This window comes from Alosa sapidissima, chromosome 11, assembly GCF_018492685.1.
Source record: "Alosa sapidissima isolate fAloSap1 chromosome 11, fAloSap1.pri, whole genome shotgun sequence".
In the NCBI taxonomy this organism is placed as follows: domain Eukaryota; kingdom Metazoa; phylum Chordata; class Actinopteri; order Clupeiformes; family Clupeidae; genus Alosa; species Alosa sapidissima.
Window position 1 is genome coordinate 23,087,056 of NC_055967.1, and position 21,451 is coordinate 23,108,506.

Below are 21,451 nucleotides of genomic sequence, written 5' to 3' on the forward strand. Positions count from 1 at the left end.
TAAGGACACCAATTTTCTTAGTGAATGTATCGTAAATAAAAAAAAATAAGGTATTAAGATCAATTTCTAGCAGATGATTTCATATTCCTCTTTTTAGTCAACTTTAGCATGGGTTGAAATATTTATTCTCCCCGCTGTAAACACTCTTTTGTAGATGCAGCCATTCCACTTCTTAATTCTATAAAGAATCATAGACAATAAAAGGGGGGGACAATAAAGTAACTTGAAATTGTATGATTTTGTTAAGTTGAGGGAGCAAGTGAGTAGAATGACAGTGTTCTTGTGGTGGACTTTGCTTATATGAGTTTAAACCTATTTTATACAGTCTATGGTTTAAACATGACGACGTGCAGAGGTCCTCATGGCTGTTGGGAGAACAGCGTGGAGAACCAGAACAGAACCCTGCAGTGGGCCAGCTAACCAGAGATCAGGCCAGCAACCAGACCAACAGCATTAACCCCCTTCAGCTGACCAGCGACCGGATGTGCAGCATCATCCCCTTCAGCTGACCAGCAACCAGACTAAGCAGCATCACCCCCTTCAGCTGACCAGCAACCAGACCTGCAGCATCAACCCTTCAGATGATCATTGAGAAACAGTGAGTTTTTTTAGCAGTTTGCAAACTGAGTGCATTACCACCACCATCTGCTGGACTTCTGTATAATGGCAAGTGTACCCTTTAACCTTGTTCTAGCCGCCGGGTGAATAAGGCAAATTCCCCCAGGGAGGGATTACCTTGGGAGTGGGAGTGTTTTGTGTCCCGTGGTCCAGAGACTTTCCTGTGTAGTTTACACGTTCATCCTGAATAACTCCTGCCCTCTCTTCTGGCTGAATCCTCACAGTGCCGGGATTTTCTCCAGTTAACCTTGTACCTGTGCTGGGTGAGTGTAACACTGAAATGCAATTTGTACAGGTGCAGTTTGCACACACAGTCTTTAGAGCTTATTTTGGCGTATGCTTAGTTTTGACATAACATTGTGATATCTAAGATGCATTTACATACACATAGCAATGTGTGTGTACTTTTGTCATGTTTGTTTGTGGTAGTTTTGACATACCATATTTGTATTCACACACAGGTAGGAATGTTTCAGTAGTCAGCATCTGACGTCCTCTAAGAGGATCTGTTGGATTACAGTGAACACAAACTCAGATGTGTTGGAATTAAGTGCTTTTAACAGAAAACAAACTTTTGTTTTTATTTCAAGAAAAGTAATATCTTGTTTATGGGTTATTTAATTTGTAAGTGTTTACAGTACCCTCACCTTCAATACATGGGTTCTCACTGATGGTTCACTCTGTCCAATAAAAGTATATGATTGCAATTTCTTATTAAATTATTCAAATTTTTTATTTTATATTCTGAAAATCATACTCCATTTACTTAATTGGTTACTTAATTGATTGATTGATAATTGACTTGATTTAGTGTTCAGTAAACCATTTATGTTTTGATCTAGACATGTGTTTTGATTCTATGACCTGCTGAGTGATCTAATCATGACCCACTTTTAGTGTCTTAGCAGAGAGAAATGCAAATGGCATTTTCCACAGGAGTGTCACTACTCTGCTTTTCAAGAGTTCTGTCAGGTCCATTAAGTCAAGAACAACACAGGCAATAAATTCTTTAGGAAATTTTATTGAATATATTACAAATTAAATTTGGCGGTATGGCTCTGTTCAGAGGGGTCCCCAGACCTTTCATGAGCACCATGAAAGAGCAGTGAGCCTGGGGACAGCAGCAGCATTAGGGGGGACTCACACAGTTTAACACTGAGCGAGCTAAACTATTCCCCCATATGAACAGAGCAGGCAACTATGACATAAAGCCTATGCCATGTTATACACGACAGGGTGGAGCAGGGGAGGAGGTGGGTTGCATAAATGCGAGCAGCAAGCAGTTAGGAATAACTAAAGCAGCTTTAAATAAGGCGCCCTGTTTGGATGTAGCCATTTAGAAGCGAGGGGTGTGCGAGGGGAGTGCGAAGGGAGTTGACAGCTGATCAGCTGACGCCCATAGCGGTTAGCAGCGCCTTGACTACTTGGCCTGCCAGAACTGACGCTGACGCTCAATTTCTGTCAGGACATTTGCACACAAGCAATGTGATTGGCTGATGCATGGCTGACGTATGTGTTGGCGCTTGAAAAGTTGATTTTTTCTCAACTTTTGCCACAAGCAGCGCAAGCAACACAACAGACCCACAATTCACTTTGACAATGCACGATGTTAGTGAATGAGGTCGGTGGTGGATATGGTCGGTGTTGCCTGATGCTCCTGATGCCGTTCCATTACACTGTTTAAAACATTGCTAAAAAATTAAAACATTAAAAAAATCTGTAACCCATAATATTTCTCTGTTGGAGGGTTGAAGTCTATCCCGGACAGTCCCGATTTAGGGTTAGCATAGCATGCCTGTATCACACAGTAACTGGTCTGTCCTCTTTTCTTTCAGATTGGTCAAGATGCATCACTTCACCTGGACAGTCTTGGTGCTGTCAGTCACTCTGTCTGTGAGCTCTGGAGGTAAAGTGCTGGTGTTCCCGTTAGATGGCAGCCACTGGGTGAACATGAAGGTCATCGTTGAGGAGCTGCACTCCCGAGGCCACAGCATTACTGTAGTGCGTGCCTCTGACAGCTGGTACATTAAAGAAGAGTCTCCCCATTACAAGGCCATCACCATTCCCACCCCTGGAGGCTTTGATGAGAAGTTCTTTGGCTCCTTTGTGATGAGACAGCTGAACATACGGAAAGAAGGAAAGTTCTTCTGGACTCGCTTGATGCTCGAGTTGGAAGTAGCGGAGAAGTTCACCGAGCTGCACCGGCAAATGTGTGAGATGATGGCGATGATGTTTCAAGACGAGGCTCTCATGAAATCACTCACTGATTCCAAGTTTGATGTTGTCCTGACTGATCCAGGCGTAGGAGGTGGAGTGTTTTTGGCTCGACGTCTTGGTCTTCCATTGGTGTTTAATGTGAGGTGGACAGTGCATGGAGAGGGACACTTTGCCATCGCTCCCACCCCTCTTTCGTATGTCCCTATACCAGGAGCTGAGTTGACAGACAAGATGACTTTCTCTCAGAGACTTCAGAACATGCTGACATACGCCTTTAATTTATATCAAATTTCAACAGTTGTTGCTCCTCACTACAACACTTTTTGCAAACGGTTCATTGGGCCTGACGTCGACTACTTCTCCTTGTTCCAGGATGCTGATATCTGGCTCATGAGGAATGACTTCACCTTTGAGTTCCCACGCCCAACCATGCCCAATGTGATCTACATGAGTGGGTTCCAATGCAAGCCAGCTAGACCACTTCCTGTTGACCTGGAAGAGTTTGTCAATAGCTCTGGGGAGCATGGGGTCATTATTATGACCCTGGGTACTCTTTTAGCTGAGCTCCCCAGTGATATTACGGAGGAGATTGCGGCAGCTTTTGCTCAGCTTCCCCAAAAGGTCATCTGGAGATATACAGGGGCCAAGCCCTCGACTCTTGGCAACAACACCTTACTAGTGGACTGGCTGCCCCAAAATGACCTGCTGGGACACGCAAAGACTAAAGTGTTTGTAGCCCATGGGGGTACCAACGGTGTCCAAGAAGCAATCTACCATGGTGTCCCAATACTTGGCCTGCCCCTAGTGTTTGATCAGCCTGACAACCTGTCCAGAATGGTAGCAAGAGGTACGTCTAAGGTAGTGGACATTGCCACTCTAGACAGAGCAGTGTTTGTGGAGGCGCTAAAGGAAGTGCTCTATGAGCCGTCCTACAGGGAGAACATGCAGAGGCTCTCCAGGATCCACCATGACCAGCCCATGAAGCCTCTGGACCGCGCCATTTTCTGGATCGAGTTTGTCATGAGGAACGGAGGCGCCCCTCACCTGCGCACTCAGTCCTTCAGGATGTCCTGGATCGCGTATCATTCTATAGACGTCATTCTGACTCTGCTCATGGCTCTGCTGCTCTTACTACTGATTATGTTCCTGGCAATCAAAAAATGCTGTTCACTTTTATTCAGAAAGAAAATCAAAAGTGAGTAACACTTTCTATTCTGGCAATGACATGATGAGAATAGTACCCAGAAGTGCGAAATGGCTGCCGATACAAACGTAATTGAAGCATGTTTAGAGTCGATTTTTGAAGAAATTGAAATTCGTAACAACAGTTGCTTTAAACCTCTGCAGAAGTTATGTCTCATTTGCCGAAGCAAAGGCTAACCAGAGATGCTTACAAAGGCAAACTAAACGCCATCGTTTTGGTTAGTTCGCTGTTGGCGGTATTTTCATGAAACCCCCAGTACATATGCATACTCACCTTTCCGTGATTGGCTATTGAAAAAAGCTTTGTTCGAAATCAGAGACATTACCTCCGCCCTATTTTCCCCTGAATCCAGGCGTATTCCTCTAGACTAGCAATGACACTTTATACTTGGGAAACACAAAATTACTGTAAGTAACTGTATAAGTTTGGCAAGCTAATGGAAAATTATTTGTAAATAATTGGCAGGTATTACAAAACCGTGTCATTAAAAATCACTTGCATGACACAATATCATGTATGCAGTAAATATTTCTTGTCTTAACCCCACAATTGGTAACACTGAATATTGTGTCGTCTACATATATTTTGATTGATTGATGATATACTTGAATGCTGTACTTAAATATGTGACCTGTACTTAAATATGCTCTACTTAAATACTTGTTTTACTCCACCACATTTGACATACAAGCATAAAGTACATGTTATCTTGTTTTGTATAGTTATATAGTCAGTGAAAATGGCAGCAGTGAAATGACTATATCACTATATTCACTGTAATTCTAAACATGGGGTATTAACTGAACATACACTACACCACACTTAAACTCACTGAGCTCTTCAGAACAACCCATTCTGATTTTCACAAAGGTTTGTGAATGCAAACTGTGTGACTATGTGCTTGATTTCATACACCTGTGGTAATGGATCTAGAGAGAATTCTGTAAGGGAAGCTGAATGGATTCATGAACTGGGCTGTCTCGCACCAATGATCTTATCACAGAGTTTGACTTGATGTGATTGATATGAGATGCATTGTATGCCTTTGACTTCTAGCCTTTATGCTATGATGCCAAATGTGATATTGATAAAAATGTGTTTTTCTATGTTGGAGTAATGTCTAGCCTACTAAGATGACACATTGTTAAAATTATACTGTAAGATTATATGAAATATAGAATTCACCTTTCTCTCCTCTCACATTACTTACTGTAAACTTGTTTGTTAATTAAAGCAACAACGTGCAGCGACTTGCTACTGTAAGATGTGTTTTTTATCTTCAATTTAATTTTGATAGCATTTGCCACCCAAGCAGTATGTCTTCTGTGCCCTGAACAGACCATCCTGCAGCACTGAAAGGAAAGCTGCCAACTGTATTGCTATATGAGTCGCCAAGTATCATGCTAGCAAGCTTATCAAGGGCAAATGTGCTATTGTGATGTGCAAGGCTTTGTCTGCTTTTAATGTAAAACCCGTTACTGCAGACTTAAAAACAAAACATAATTTCCTTTCTCCTCACTGTGTCATTGTTTATTATTGCATGGATCAAACTGTAGATTTGTGAACTACTGAGGCCTCCTGGGTTGCACCAGTCAAATCAGTACTGGATATCATGCACTGCAGCATCTAATAGTAATCATTGCTAGACAAAATGCACATGTTATATTACGTGTCTGTTGCAACTGAGAAAGAGAACTGTGAATGACAATAAATATATCCTAACATGGTTTTAAAATTCTGGCCCTGGACCAACATTTGTAAAATGGTCCTGGACCAAATTCTCGATGATGGCCCTGGACCAACTTCCGTATGATGGCCCTGGACCAAATTCTGTATGATGGCCCTGGACCAACATCTGTATGATGGCCCTGGACTAACTTCTGTATGATGGCCCTGGACCAACTTCAGAATGAGGGCCCTGTTTAAACTTCTTTATGATGGCCCACCCATGTGTCTGAGCGACATATTGTTCTCAAGGTATGATTTATCGCAGGAAATTGGGAAAACAAGCGTCCCCAGCTTTGATTGACAGTAATTCGAGCCTACAGCAAGCCTAGAAGATGAGACCCGGATATTCTTGTAGCCAAGGAGTATATGTTTCGATGGCATGCGATTTAACCATAAGAACCTACAAAACACTAGCCTGGGTGCCAGTCCGAACTTAGTCCCGCCCACAACATTTGAGGTCTGGAAGTTCGGTCTGGCATTGCTCCATTGTGGAGCAAGTATGCTCGCCCTAGATCGGGCGGACCAATCAAATCAGGCTTAACGATGATGGACATGTGAGCAACAGCGCCTGGTCTACCACGTCATCTGAGCACTAGGCTTATGTTTGAAACAAAAACGCTGTGGCTAGAAGGAGACATGCTTTTAAGACCCCATATGGAAAATGCATATTATTTAATGAGGTTTTATTACTGAAAACAATTATTTCAGAAAATTTTGGCCAAAGTTGAGATGTGAGAAAAATGTCTCACTTAATAACCCTGTTTAGAAATCATTTGGATGGTTAAATGACCTGTTCCGGTGAAAATGGTGACCTAGCGTCTCCAGGTGGAAAAGTTAGTTACTTTCACTATTGACTGACAAAGGATTACCATCGAAAACATAGCCTGCAAAAAGCAACACTTACCCCAATAATGTTCGAATGACAGAATAAAAAACGTTTATCCTGCAGAGGAGTTGCTTACATCTCGTGACAGTGCGTCTTCAGCGTGCCTCTCCGTCATTAGCAATTTGCAAATGTGAGATGTATTTTTCGTAATATCTTTTACGAAAGACAGAGTCATGTGTACAGTCAAACATGCAATAATTTATTGAAGACAACTACAGTACAAACAAAAAGACACAGATATGGACACAAAATATTGTGCCATTAAAGGGATGATAACCAACTGTTTTAACTCATTCCTCCTGCATAACTTGAACAGCTGACAGGTTTATGGGTCTCTTTGATGAACCTTCTTTCTCAGCTCACAAATGTTCTGTTGGATTAACTGGGAATTTACACCAGGACCGTTTTTGAAGAGTTTCTGTCTTTTGTCTGTCTTGTCTACTTATAGGGATGTACAGTATATGGGCTTGTAAAATAGTGTTTTGACTGACCAATGTTGCATGTACCTTCTATGTCCATATCAAAGAACAGGGTAAAATACTGTTCAAATTAATGGAGAGTACATCAGGTGAATCTGTGAGTAACACATGTAATAATGTCAAAACCCGAGTTAAGATAGGACAAGCAGTTAGAATATTTTTCTGGAATTTGGCCCCTGTGTGTGATATGCCCCTTCACCTAAAAAACGCCCCTCAACATTACACCATATACAGATAAGTCATCTTTACAGGCCAGTTATTGCTATGATGTGCAAACAGTGTAGTGACAACTTACCACTGACAAAGACATAGAGTAACACCACATGTAAAACTTCAAATAAATGTATTTTTTAAAAAAATATTAAGCTGTCCCTTATGTGTATTCTTGCAGCAAAATGCTTAAGTAATAATGTGGTAAACCATGCAAAAAGTCTGCGTTTCTGTAGAATGACCCCTCAATCAAAGAGGGCAGATGAGCAGTTGCCCGGGCAACTTTAGCCCTGTCCTGTGCATGTCCCTGCCTTAGACTTTTGTAGGTGAGAAGGCATATCACATCCACGTCTTTAACAGTTGCCATTATTACATGGTGTTACAAGGTGGGTATTTCAGACATGTTGTATTTATCAACACAGTAAATTTAATTATATTCATATCTGAATACATCACAGCAGAAGTGCAATGAGCACATACCAAAGGGCTATTTGTTAATAATAATAATAATCTCCTTGAAATGCTCTGCTATAATAATCTTAATGTGTGTGTACTTCAACTACAGCTGGATTTTGCCTTTGGACATGTTTACCCTGATTGCTAGAGCTCCTTTCAATACTGACTGAATGAATGACTGAATGTATCGCGATGTGTCGCGATTGTCTTATGTATGTATTGAGTGTCTGAGTAACCTAACTGACGCAACTGAGTTTGTTTTTGTTGTTTATGAATTTGTCTGTCTGTTTTCCTTTATGTTTGCCACTGGTAGGAGGCCATTTGTGTAGCGCTTCTGATACAGCGTTCAGCCCATTTGTATTCTTTTCTTTACATTTAATTTCACCGTACCAATGATGGAGGCCCATGCTGCTGATCATCAGTGTCTGCAACTCCGCTTTGAGAATATTGGTTTATGGAGTTACTGCATGGAGCTACAGTTTGTCTTGTGTTCATGACCCATCACTAGTGGAGGCCTTTTACAGCTGTTGATGTCTAGTGCCAGGGCCAGCATAAGGTCCCTGGCTAGTACTGTTTGTTGTGTTTGTTAACCTGGTTAGTTAGTTGCATGTGTGTGTGAACACACCAAACCTGTGTCTCTTTCCTTTGTTCCAAAAAATGGAAATATAGTGTAGCGTCGGCATAGGAGGCTGGCACATAAACAACTCGCCATGGACTTCTGACCAGGTTTCTCTTGGTCAGTGGCGTAATACATTTTAGGTAGTGTACGATAGCAATTTTTAAACAATGCGCCAGATCCCCTACTTTTTTCGTTAATTGGCACACCCTTGGCGTCTTGCTCAAAAAAAGAGACGTGCAAAATAAGAATACACTTTACGCTGGGAAAATAACCCGTTTTCCGCCATGCTCCAGGTTGGAAAAAAGGGCCTGTACTGTATGTTACTGGCTTAAAGAAAAAACAACATCTAAACCTCTGTAACTCTTTGCCAGTACATCACACAGTCACTCTGACTGTTTCAGAGAACACTACAGGGTCTCAGCTTTCAAAAGAGGTCAAGCATTTGATGATGAGCCTAAATATGTGGGAACAGTACCCTTCTATGTAGATAATGTGCAATGTCAGGCAATTTGTTTTTAAATGGGGGTAAGGATTAACTATTTCAACATCTGTAGTGTAATGACTGTGTAATCCCCTCTGACCAACTCCAGTGGATGACGCTGCAGAAATGTTGTGTCATAGAGCCCAGCAGCTGGGTTAACACAACAAGAACCATTTAGCTTATGTCATAGTTCTATTTGCACTCTTTCTCTTCCTCAGGGTGGCTAAGCAGGGAAACCGGTTGACTACACTACCCAGGGAATTTAAGGGACCCAGGGACCACCCACTCACTTAACCCAGCAGGTCACACAGGTTTGTTATACTAAAAGAAAAAGAAAGACAGAGTCATGTGTACAGTCAAACATGCAATAATTTATTGAAGACAACTACAGTACAAACAAAAAGACACAGATATGGACACAAAATATTGTGCCATTAAAGGGATGATAACCAACTGTTTTAACTCATTCCTCCTGCATAACTTGAACAGCTGACAGGTTTATGGGTCTCTTTGATGAACCTTCTTTCTCAGCTCACAAATGTTCTGTTGGATTAACTGGGAATTTACACCAGGACCGTTTTTGAAGAGTTTCTGTCTTTTGTCTGTCTTGTCTACTTATAGGGATGTACAGTATATGGGCTTGTAAAATAGTGTTTTGACTGACCAATGTTGCATGTACCTTCTATGTCCATATCAAAGAACAGGGTAAAATACTGTTCAAATTAATGGAGAGTACATCAGGTGAATCTGTGAGTAACACATGTAATAATGTCAAAACCCGAGTTAAGATAGGACAAGCAGTTAGAATATTTTTCTGGAATTTGGCCCCTGTGTGTGATATGCCCCTTCACCTAAAAACGCCCCTCAACATTACACCATATACAGATAAGTCATCTTTACAGGCCAGTTATTGCTATGATGTGCAAACAGTGTAGTGACAACTTACCACTGACAAAGACATAGAGTAACACCACATGTAAAACTTCAATAAATGTATTTTTTTTTTAATTATTAAGCTGTCCCTTATGTGTATTCTTGCAGCAAAATGCTTAAGTAATAATGTGGTAAACCATGCAAAAAGTCTGCGTTTCTGTAGAATGACCCCTCAATCAAAGAGTGCATGTCCCTGCCTTAGACTTTTGTAGGTGAGAAGGCATATCACACCCACGTCTTTAACAGTTGCCATTATTACATGGTGTTACAAGGTGGGTATTTCAGACATGTTGTATTTATCAACACAGTAAATTTAATTATATTCATATCTGAATACATCACAGCAGAAGTGCAATGAGCGCATACCAAAGGGCTATTTGTTAATAATAATAATAATCTCCTTGAAATGCTCTGCTATAATAATCTTAATGTGTGTGTACCTCAACGACAGCTGGATTTTGCCTTTGGACATGTTTACCCTGATTGCTAGAGCTCCTTTCAATACTGACTGAATGAATGACTGAATGTATCGCGATTGTCTTATGTATGTATTGAGTGTCTGAGTAACCTAACTGACGCAACTGAGTTTGTTTTTGTTGTTTGTCTGTCTGTTTTCCTTTATGTTTGCCACTGGTAGGAGGCCATTTGTGTAGCGCTTCTGATACAGCGTTCAGCCCATTTGTATTCTTTTCTTTACATTTAATTTCACCGTACCAATGATGGAGGCCCATGCTGCTGATCATCAGTGTCTGCAACTCCGCTTTGAGAATATTGGTTTATGGAGTTACTGCATGGAGCTACAGTTTGTCTTGTGTTCATGACCCATCACTAGTGGAGGCCTTTTACAGCTGTTGATGTCTAGTGCCAGGGCCAGCATAAGGTCCCTGGCTAGTACTGTTTGTTGTGTTTGTTAACCTGGTTTAGTTAGTTGCATGTGTGTGTGAACCCACCAAACCTGTGTCTCTTTCCTTTGTTCCAAAAAATGGAAATATAGTGTAGCGTCGGCATAGGAGGCTGCGGGCTATCGGCTCCCACAATGTTTTGCGCTGGGGATTCTGGGAGAACTTTGGGGTTGTTATTGTGTGTGTTTGTGCCTTTATTTATGTACGTGTTGTAGTGTAGCGTGAATCCCTTTTTAGTTCCACCTCTTGTGTGACCCTTTGTGTTCTTGACTTCTCTAGCGTGTGATATGTTCTGTGTCTGTGTTACCCGCTCCTGGCAATAAAGCTATGTTTTGGAATCAAGCCTTGCTCGAGTCATTACAATACTACACTGTTAATGTCAAACAAATATGACTCCTTTGAATACCATGCCATCATTGTAACAGCTCCGGTCAAAATCTAAGTGATTGTCATTTACCCTCCACCGGGACAGTTGGGCGTTTTTCTGGATGAGCTGGACACCCTGCTCTCCTCCATCCCTGAGAATGACTGTTCCATGCTTGTCCTCAGTGACATGAACATCCACTTCAGTGTTTCCCATACATTTTGTGGCATTATTTGTGGCGGCCCACCACAATATCAACACTGACCACCACACAATGATTGTCCATGTTGTACTATTTAAATTGGATGGAATTCATTCATTAGAGCTATGTGCACCTTTGCACAGCCTCTCCTTGTCTCTCTGTCTCTCAACAAACCTACCTGCATGTTTAAAGAAAACATTAACAATCCTGCGATTGTTGGCATAAAAGTCGACTGGCTAAATTGTGCCTAAATCTGCATCATAACCACACTGTGCTAATTTGTTAAAAACTGTTGCATTCTGCAAACCTACCACCACAAATAGAATTCAATTCTGTGGGAAACACTGCACTTACATAATCCAAAGTAGGTACAGTATGCTCTGGATTAGACTTGACTTGTTGCCAAAGGCACACCCACAGCCAGTGGGTGTCCAAACCTTTTCTTCATGGGCAAGTTCAGACAAATCACAACAAGGGTCCAATTTCAGCTTAATATTTGAAGTGGAGGGGACGGCGTCGATTTCTCCTGCACAACAGGGACTTCACTTCCCTGCAGCGCCCTGGGAGTGGATTATGAACGCAATTTCAAAAAACTATTTATGCCTCTGAAGACAAGCTTGTTGAGAGATGGTCCTTTCTCTGATTTTACTTTACAATTCCTGTAAGTTTTGCATGCTCAGCTGTTTTTTCTGATGTGCCCTGTAGGTGGCTTCTATCTGCATTACAATCTGTGACAAAATGTTGAGGTGGGAATAGTTCCCTCCAATATAGACAGTGTTTCAGGTATTTGGTGCTGAGAAATTTCCAAAGTACCACTGTTGTTTCAGGCTGTTTCTTTAAAACTGTCAGAGACACTACTGCTCTTAGTATTGCACCAATATGTACCAAATGACTAAAGAGCTTAATAAAATTACACTGAAAATAGCCTAGGCCTCAAAGGACTAACATATGTGATATTTTACAATGTGGTATTATTAATTGAAATACCTAATATAACTTCATAACAGTTCATGACATGGCGGTGATAACATCATCTGGCCAATCCTGTAACCCGCAGACTGTTGTTACAATTAGCAATATAGTTAGAGATATTGCAAGACGGAAAACTAATGGCATAGTGTCCCTGTCCATTCATTAAAGCCCTTTTAAGGTATGATGAAAATGTCTTGGTGCGCTCTATATGCACGCGCATTACCTACAACCCTGGGGGCTAAGCCCCTCCGGCTTTCAATCCTAGTGACGCAAGGGCGCGGGAAGGTGGGTGCTGAGGGTGCTGCAGCACCCCTTGTACGGTGTTCATTTTAGGACATCCTCAGACTCAAGTGTCAGACTCAGAAAAACATTGGTCATCTTCAGACAAAACTGCCTCAGCATCAGAAAAACCAGACTCAGGTGTCAGACTCAGAAAAACATCTGTCAACTTCAGACAAAACTGCCTCAGCGTAAGAAAAACCTCTGTCATCCTCAGATAAAACTGCTTCAAACCAAACTGCCTCAGAAAAACATCTCTAAGGAATCTTAGGTCTCAGAAAAAATGCTGTCAGAAAAAGTGGAGTCAGGTCTAAAAAAAAACGCTGTCAGAAAAAGTGGAGTCAGGTCTCAGAAAAAATGCTGTCAGAAAAAGTGGAGTCCAGCTTAATTTGACAGGCCACAGGCTAAATAAAAATCGCTAGTTGGATGCAAGGCAGAATATAGAAAGAAAGGGGCACCAAGGCCACAGTGGCCTGTGAACCTCCGATTTTCAAAGGGACGCAGCCAACGCAAGGGGCAACGACGTGGCCGTCGTACAATTCCCACCCTGCTTATAACACAGTTAAGGAATGATGTTAACAAACTAACTGGCTAGATCACCTTAGAAAGCTAACGTGCATATTAGCTAAAAAGCAGGCCATATACAAAACGAGAATAATACAAACACTAACACTACAGTTAAAGGTTTTTATTTAAACCAGCAACAATAATCTATATTAAATCTAGTAGCCTATAACCTTTATGGAAATATAGCTAAGCCCTCTCTACTGAAGTATGAAACAGCAAGTGATGTACACAGTGTGGAATGGTAGGGGAACGCTGCTGCTCCGATGTTTATATTATCCAACCAGCAAATCAGCACCCTCGAAATTCAGATGGGACGAATTAGAAAAGTGTGATTGGCAGATTCAATAGCTGTAAATTAAAATTGACCAATTAGGTGGGGCAGAAGAAATATTTGGGGGGGGGCATTGCCCCTCCCAGCCCTATTCTAGATCCGGCCATGGCTAGTAATGCACTGTGACTGTTCCCCTCACCTGGCCTATGTGTGTGTGTGTGTGTGTGTGTAACCCTCTCGCTTACTTCCCTACTGCCACCCCATTGCTACACCTCAATATCAGATAATTTGCTGACATGTTCAATTATTCATTTATTCCTTTATTAAATAAATATGCACATCAAATGTTGGTTCATCCACAAGTACAACATATGGTAACCTGTGTTTAAATCACACACAGTTTTGCACATCATAGCAATAACTGTCCTGTAAAGATGACATATCTGTATATGATGTAATGTTGATGGGAGTTTTGTAGGGCATATCACACCCACGTCAACAGTTGACATTATTACATGGTGTTACTCACCAGATGAAACTGCACTAAAGACCTCTGTAAACACAGTCACAGTAAATTTAATTATATTCATATCTGAATACATCACAGCAGAAGTGCAATGAGCGCATACCAAAGGGCTATATGTTAAAATAATCTCCTTGAAATGCTCTGCTATAATAATCTATAATAAACGCGTGTGTACTTCAACTGGACTTGACCTTTGGACATGTTTACCCTGATTACTAGAGCTCAAAAGGCCCAGAGCTACTACACCGCTCTCTGCTCTCCCTTGACCCTCTGAGCAGGTATGTTTACATCATTGTTTGCCTTGTTATTTCATTATTGCTCTGTATTTCTTGGATTGTCCATTTTCTCATCATAACTGAGTCCTGCTGCTGAGTCCTGCTTAATTATTAATTAAGATTATTAACAGCATTAACAGTGAATTAACAATGACTATATACAGTATCAACAGTAAAGCATCAGAAATATCAAGTGGAAGACTGATTATTACTGATTATTAGTATCTATTATATGGTATTGCCTCCAGGCAACATAGCCTAAAATGAAACAACCATTTGATTGGATAATTCTTCAGCAGGGGTGGGAACTTCAGTCCTATTCAATGCAACTGCAAGAAAGAAGTCAGATGACTCACAGGCAGTCATTTTGCTTCCTCATTCAGGGACTGTGCGGGTGTCTTGCAACGCCACATTTTCCCTTTTGAGCAAGCTTTATTGATAAGTAAAGATGCATTATCAACAACATAACATGTCAATGTAGGTGTCATAGGAAATTACAAAAAAAACTGCATGTTGCCCTGAGGGTTGAAATATGGTTTTGGGTGGGTTTTTGAGTGCTCTGTTCTTATGCAGGGATGTTAACTAAGGTAGCCCCAGCAATCTTTCTACATTCATTAACTACCTTAGAGATGTTTTTTGTTCTTCAGAGTTAAAGACCCATAACAGCAAATAAAAGAAAAAGTAAGAACAGAATCAATACAAACATCAAAACAACAGTAAAACATCTTCATAAAAGTGCTGTCCACATTAAAATGTCTGAGTTTACGGTACATGCGTTGGTGAGCTTTACACAAATTGTCGACCTGATGCTCAAATGTTTATTTGTTGTCAATCACAGTCCCAAGATATTTATAATTCTGAACAGTTTCCACAGCCTGACCATTTATAAAATAGGGGGAAATTGCTTACTAGACTTTCAAAATGTCAGATGTAGGTCTCAGAGGGAAGTGGATGTTGTTGTATCGGTGTGTGCATCAGTACACATACATGGGTATTAGAGGCGGACAGAGTACACAGCTTTATTACTTGAGTAAAAGTACAGATACCCTTTGCTCAATTTTACTCAAGTACAAGTAAAAGTACAACAGTCAGATGTCTACTTAAGTAAAAGTACTCAAGTACTTGTTTTTAAAAGTACTTGAGTATCAAGAGTACAAGAGTAGCCTACATTTTCTAAATATTGCATTACTACTGCCACAGTGCTTACATTTATGTACAGAAACGTCCTACATGGAGTTATGAATTTTTTTTATGTTAATACCTTGGAGAATGTAAAAGGAATTGAAAGTAAAATCAAGTCATTTTCATCTTTTTACCATGTTGCCAGGAATGGGCAGTATTTCTAATACATATATTTAAAATACGTATTTCAAATACAAAATACTATTTTGTAATTGAAACACTTGAAGCGAAAACTATCATTAACTTGTTCAGAAAATTGAAAAAGTCTGGCGAGGTGGAGCCACAGGTTGGCACATTCCCGGGATGGACCTGCTGCGTCTTCATCCATTGTTTCGTCCATGGTTTCGTCTCTTATCTAAATCTGACCATGGAGTTGACTTTGGCGGAAAGCTGAAGGTGATTGCTGATAGGCTGTCCCAATCAGTGGCGCCTGCACAATCCAATCACGTTTGAGAGGGAAACAACAAATTGAGGGTTTCCGAGATTTTTCTTTTTTCCTTTTTTTTTTTTTAGAAGAAGTAACTGGTACGGTTATGGATAGAAATGTAGTGGAGTAAAGAGTACAATATTTGCCTCTCAAATGTACTTGAGTAAAGTCATGAGTACTCCCCAAAAATGATACTCGAGTAAAGTACAGATCCCTTAAAATTGTACTCAAGTACTGTACTCAAGTAAATACTCCGTTACTGTCCGGCTCTGATGGGTATACATGGGTGTACGTGCACAAACTCATGGATGTGCGTGTTGCTTGTGTGTGTAGGTATACATGAGAAATTAATGTTTGAATAATTTGATTAGTTGATAAATTAATATTTGATTAATTTGATTAGTTTGATTTATGGAGCTTTTAACTAGTAACAGTGATTTTGATGATTTCATATGATAATTTGTATGTTTTAATCATTATAACTTTATATCTGTAAAATATTGATTATACATTCCACAATGGTACAATGTTTCCTGGGAGCAACAACAGAATTTAAAATTAGATTTTTGTTAAGTATGAGACTTGTAATGCATTGAAAACTAGATACATATTTTTGTTCTAGTGTAAAGTTATAAAGATAGGTGTTTTAAATGAATAAGTTAGCTTTAATTCTTAAAAATATGAATTATTTTACTATTAACTGTTGTGGTACAATGTTGCCTTTAGGGTAAAAAATGTATAAAAATTATTATTATTATTGTTAAAGTGTAGCCTACTTTTTTAAACAGAAAAAACAATGGCAATATTTTTTTCCCACAAGGATATCATAATGCGTACCATAGAGGGGTAGATATATTTGCATTAAAATCTTGTTTACACCTGATTATGATCACATCACATCTGACAGAAACTGATGGTTTCTCTGAACCCTTCTTGTCCCTTTAGTGTCCTAAGTGCTGGATCAGGATGCTCAGCAACGTGCTGTTGGCTCTCTCAGTGCTGTCTGTCTGCCTCTCTGGGGCCAGAGGAGGTAAAGTGCTGGTGTTCCCAGTAGATGGCAGCCACTGGCTAAACATGAGGGTCATCATTGAGGAGCTGCACTCCCGAGGCCACAGCATTACTGTAGTGCGAGCCTCAAACAGCTGGCATATTAAGAAGGACTCACCCTACTATACTTCACACACCATTGAAATGGGTCCGTACCAAGACGATGTTGTGGATGAACTGGCATCTACACTTCTGCAGTTGCGGATGGAAGGCAGGTCCTTTTTTAAGGACATGACCCTGGGAAACTCAGTAGTAGAAAGGTTCTCTGAAATGCATCGGGACATCTGTACAATGGTGGCTACAATATTTGAAGATGAGAATCTGATGCGGTCACTGCGGGAGGCTAAATACGACTTGGTTCTCACAGATCCTGCTTTTGGAGGCGGGGTGTTCTTAGCACGCCGTCTCCAGCTGCCGATGGTGTTTAACGTGAGGTGGACAGTCCATGGAGAGGCCCATTTCGCCATCGCTCCCTCCCCGCTCTCCTACGTTCCTTTTCCAGGAGCTGAGCTGACGGACAAGATGACCTTCTCTAAGAGGGTTTCGAATATCATTGCATTCACTATCAGTCAGTCCATGTACAAAAAAATGACTGATGCTCACTATACAGCTCTCTGCAAACGGTTCTTTGGCCCTGATGTTGACTACTTCTCCTTGTTCCAGGATGCTGATATCTGGCTCATGAGGAATGACTTCACCTTTGAGTTCCCACGCCCAACCATGCCCAATGTGGTCTACATGGGCGGGTTCCAATGCAAGCCAGCTAGACCACTTCCTGTTGACCTGGAAGAGTTTGTCCAAAGCTCTGGGGAGCATGGGGTCATCATTATGTCCCTTGGTACTTTGTTTGCCGAGCTCCCTAGTGTCATCACTGAAGAGATTGCTGCAGCTTTTGCTCAGCTTCCCCAAAAGGTCATCTGGAGATATACAGGGGCTAAGCCCTCGACTCTTGGCAATAACACCTTACTAGTGGACTGGATGCCCCAAAATGACCTGTTGGGACACGCAAAGACTAAAGTGTTTGTAGCCCATGGGGGTACCAATGGTATCCAAGAAGCAATCTACCATGGTGTCCCAATACTTGGCCTGCCCCTAGTGTTTGATCAGCCTGACAACCTGTCCAGAATGGTAGCAAGAGGAACGTCTAAGGTAGTGGACATTGCCACTCTAGACAGAGCAGTGTTTGTGGAGTCGCTAAAGGAAGTGCTCTATGAGCCGTCCTACAGGGAGAACATGCAGAGACTCTCCAGGATCCACCATGACCAGCCCATGAAGCCTCTGGACCGCGCCATTTTCTGGATCGAGTTTGTGATGAGGAACGGAGGCGCCCCTCACCTGCGCACTCAGTCCTTCAGGATGTCCTGGATCGCGTATCATTCTATAGACGTCATTCTGACTCTGCTCATGGCTCTACTGCTCTTACTACTGATTATGTTCCTGGCAATCAAAAAATGCTGTTCACTTTTATTCAGAAAGAAAGTCAAAAGTGAGTAATATGACATGTTGCAATTATATTAAAACGTAGCTATGGTAATTGCAAAATGTAATTGTTATTTGTTATTATTTAGAATAATTCATCATAATCATAATTGACAAGTGGATTTAGGATCATTTCCAGAAGGCTCCAGTCCAAAGTATTAAGTCATCCACTGACTCATTTTGATGAATTATTATTGTAGCATTGAGTGCCATTCCCTGCTACAATAAAAGCCTTTGTCATCTATTGAAAGATATTTAATTGCAATACAGAACTAATGAGCAATGTTGTAATAAGTAATGTGAGGTTTAAGAAGGCTAAAAGCAGCTGCTGACTGGAGAATTTAGGAGAAACTCCTAAAAATGTATATTTTATAATAAATACTTTTTTTTACTAAGAGTAATTCAAGAAGCATTGTAGCCCTAAAAGTAGCACCTAAGTCTGGGAGCTTAGAAAAAGTCGAGAGGAGCTTAGGAAAAGTCGAGAGGAGTCCTAACTTACTAAGACCTAGACTATTCACAAACAATCCTAAACCGCTTTTTGTGGCATTTCACATCGCAATGTTTTGAAATGCGCATGTGGCTACAGGAGCTCTCGACCACGAGGGAATAATTGTGCATTGTAAATAAGGGGATGCAATAATGCCAACAACAACAACCAAAGTAAGGGGCTAAAGATTTTTTGTAAATACGACCCCAGAACTGCAACCAGTCTTTGAGTTACAGTTTGTGCCTATTGCTTACACTTTTAGTAGAATTTGGCTCATTATGTCAAAATTCTACACACAGCCAAATAAGACATAGCACTTGGAGATAAACAACTCACATCTATACCTAAATGAAACCCGGCAATCAAAACTCAACAATCCTTTCTAAAAATGTAATTATGTCAACAAAACCACACATGAACGTTTGAATTACTCTTTCAAATCAACAGCAAGCAACACAAAAGTAGAATTTCTGCAGTAATCAGCTACACTGTATTCCCCAACAGTGTTCTAAACTCAATAAAATTGCAGAGCTGTACTCAAAGCTGCCATTTGTTCAGGCACCACAAACGTTTTAAGTTCACTCAACTAGTTTCCCAGTTATTGATTATTTTGACAAGATTAGCTCTTAGTATATGAGTAGAACTGACCCCCAAACTAATTTCTTTCAAGAGTGGATTGAAATTACGTCTGACGTAATAAAGACGTGCAACTTCATTGGTTAGGTTCATATCAACATGGCAAATAACCTAATAACCTACACAAACTAACATAAACCAATAAAAAAAAAATCGGAAATCCCAATGAATGGTGAATGAACTAGTCTACGATCGATTGTGGCAGTTGTAAATTGATACACTTTGACATCGTAGGCCTACGACTAATTGTTTGCAAGGACTGCTGTGCACTGGGATGTAGACAGGCAAGCTGCAAGCAATCAGTGAGATGATCCATCAATCATCATCAGGCTGCAAGCCTTATAGCCTCTTCACAAAGGTAAGAACACGCCTTAATGTAGGTGTAGCCTACTTTGTTTATTTATTTGTGTACCGTCTTCCAGCAGGCAGACCTCAGCTAAAGTGTATGCTATGTAAGAGAGACCTTTTGCGGGCTAGCTGCATGTTTTAGCGAGTTAACTAAAGTTTGTTGTCTGAGCTGTCAGCCAGCCAGCCAGCTTGTTGTTGCACTACTTTAGTGGAAACTGGACAGACAAACAGTATGGTTTAGCATTACCAAAGATCCTTTATCAACCATTTCTGGTGTGGCCTACTTTGGCCGCGCAGGTTAGACACCAAAGCAACGTTTCATAAGTTGGAAATCAAACACATGACACGCACAAACAGGCAGCGCACTTTTAAACATTTTATTAGTAGCCTACTTAGCTGCCATAAGCTATATGGTTCGCATTAGCTGCTAGATGTAATGCAAAGTAACACTGCAGGGTATTTCTTCAACTACGATACTTTTCTTGTCCTTATATTATAATAAATTACTACTTTTTTGTTTTTGGTGGTGGAAATGACATGGTGACGTGGTGGAAATGACATTGCCCTAAAAACAGTTTATTTGCTTCATAGTAGGCCTACTAAAGAATCTAGTAGAAAAAACCCCATCATAATTACATAACATATGGCAGGGACACATTTTTTTGTTTTAAATCTTAATGCTTTTAAATCTTAAATTTGTCTATGTATGTCATTATGTCATCTCCACCACACTTTGTAATTTCCATCACAACACATATTTTAAGTTAAACATGTAAAAATAATACAACATGCATTTCTGGAAAATTAATACATTTAATATTTTGGCTGATATGTGTAATATTTCATAAAATACGTTTGGAACAGTAGATGTTATTTTTGCTTGAAAACACACGTGTCACGGTTCAGACAGACGACCAGAGGACCACAATTGCGTCACACCAGAAAGTTTATTAAAACTTCAGGGAAAAGGGAAGTAGGGAGTGAGTGAAGGCTCCAGGGGTTATTCCAGGGGAATAACAGGGATACAGGGGTTCCGTCCAATGTGCTGTGACTGTCCCCCCCAGTGGCACCGATGCGTCCTATGACGCCGGTGGTGGATGGTCCGGAAGTCCTGGGGGGGGAACACAGACACAACAGGGCGGATGAAACGAGGCAGAAGTACAGTTCAAGGGAGATCCAAATTCGTAGTAGCAAGGCAGAAGGCTGGTCAGAGTTACCGGGATCGAAGAGTAGTCAGGAGTCGTTACGGCAGAAAGCAGGTCTGGTTTTCTGGGGCAGAAGAGAATCCAAGATTCAGGCAGGTCCGGGGTCACAAAACAAGCGTGAGCCAGAAGCGCGAGCAAACAGGTTCCGGGTGTGAGCTTTGCAGACGATCTGACAAAGGAGAGCTGAAAGACAGGGCTTTAAATACTGGGAGAGATTAGTGGGTAATGCAGCGCAGCTGGCAGAGTAATTAGAGCAGAGCAGAGCAGGGACAGGTGGAGCTAGTTAGGCTGAGTAGAGAGAGAGTGGTGAGCAGAGTGGAAGATAATGGAAACCACTTAAGGTGGTAACCCGGTGGAGTGAGAGGGCTCATGACAGAACCCCCCCCCCAAGGGACGGCCCCAGAAGTCCCAAGAGCAACACCACGCCGGGCGGGAGGAGGGGAGCCGGAGG

General features: G+C 41.1%; 1 protein-coding gene across 4 annotated transcripts in view; it reads left to right on the top strand.

Annotated features, from left to right (window-relative positions):
- The first annotated feature begins 744 nt into the window (after positions 1-744).
- LOC121723685 (UDP-glucuronosyltransferase 2A1-like) overlaps positions 745-21,451 on the top strand; it is a 49,958-nt gene continuing 29,251 nt past the window's right edge. The window contains exons 1-3 of one of the 4 annotated variants that reach the window (XM_042109601.1): positions 746-881; positions 2,454-2,568; positions 16,873-18,568. In XM_042109601.1, the coding sequence (XP_041965535.1) occupies positions 2,464-2,568; positions 16,873-18,339 (1,572 nt within the window). In that variant the 5' untranslated portion in view covers positions 746-881; positions 2,454-2,463 and the 3' untranslated portion in view covers positions 18,340-18,568. Of the gene's footprint in view, positions 882-2,453; positions 5,290-11,871; positions 11,961-14,133; positions 14,193-16,743; positions 18,569-21,451 lie in introns of those variants that run through there. The other 3 variants (XM_042109599.1, XM_042109598.1, XM_042109600.1) reach the window with 3 other exon arrangements.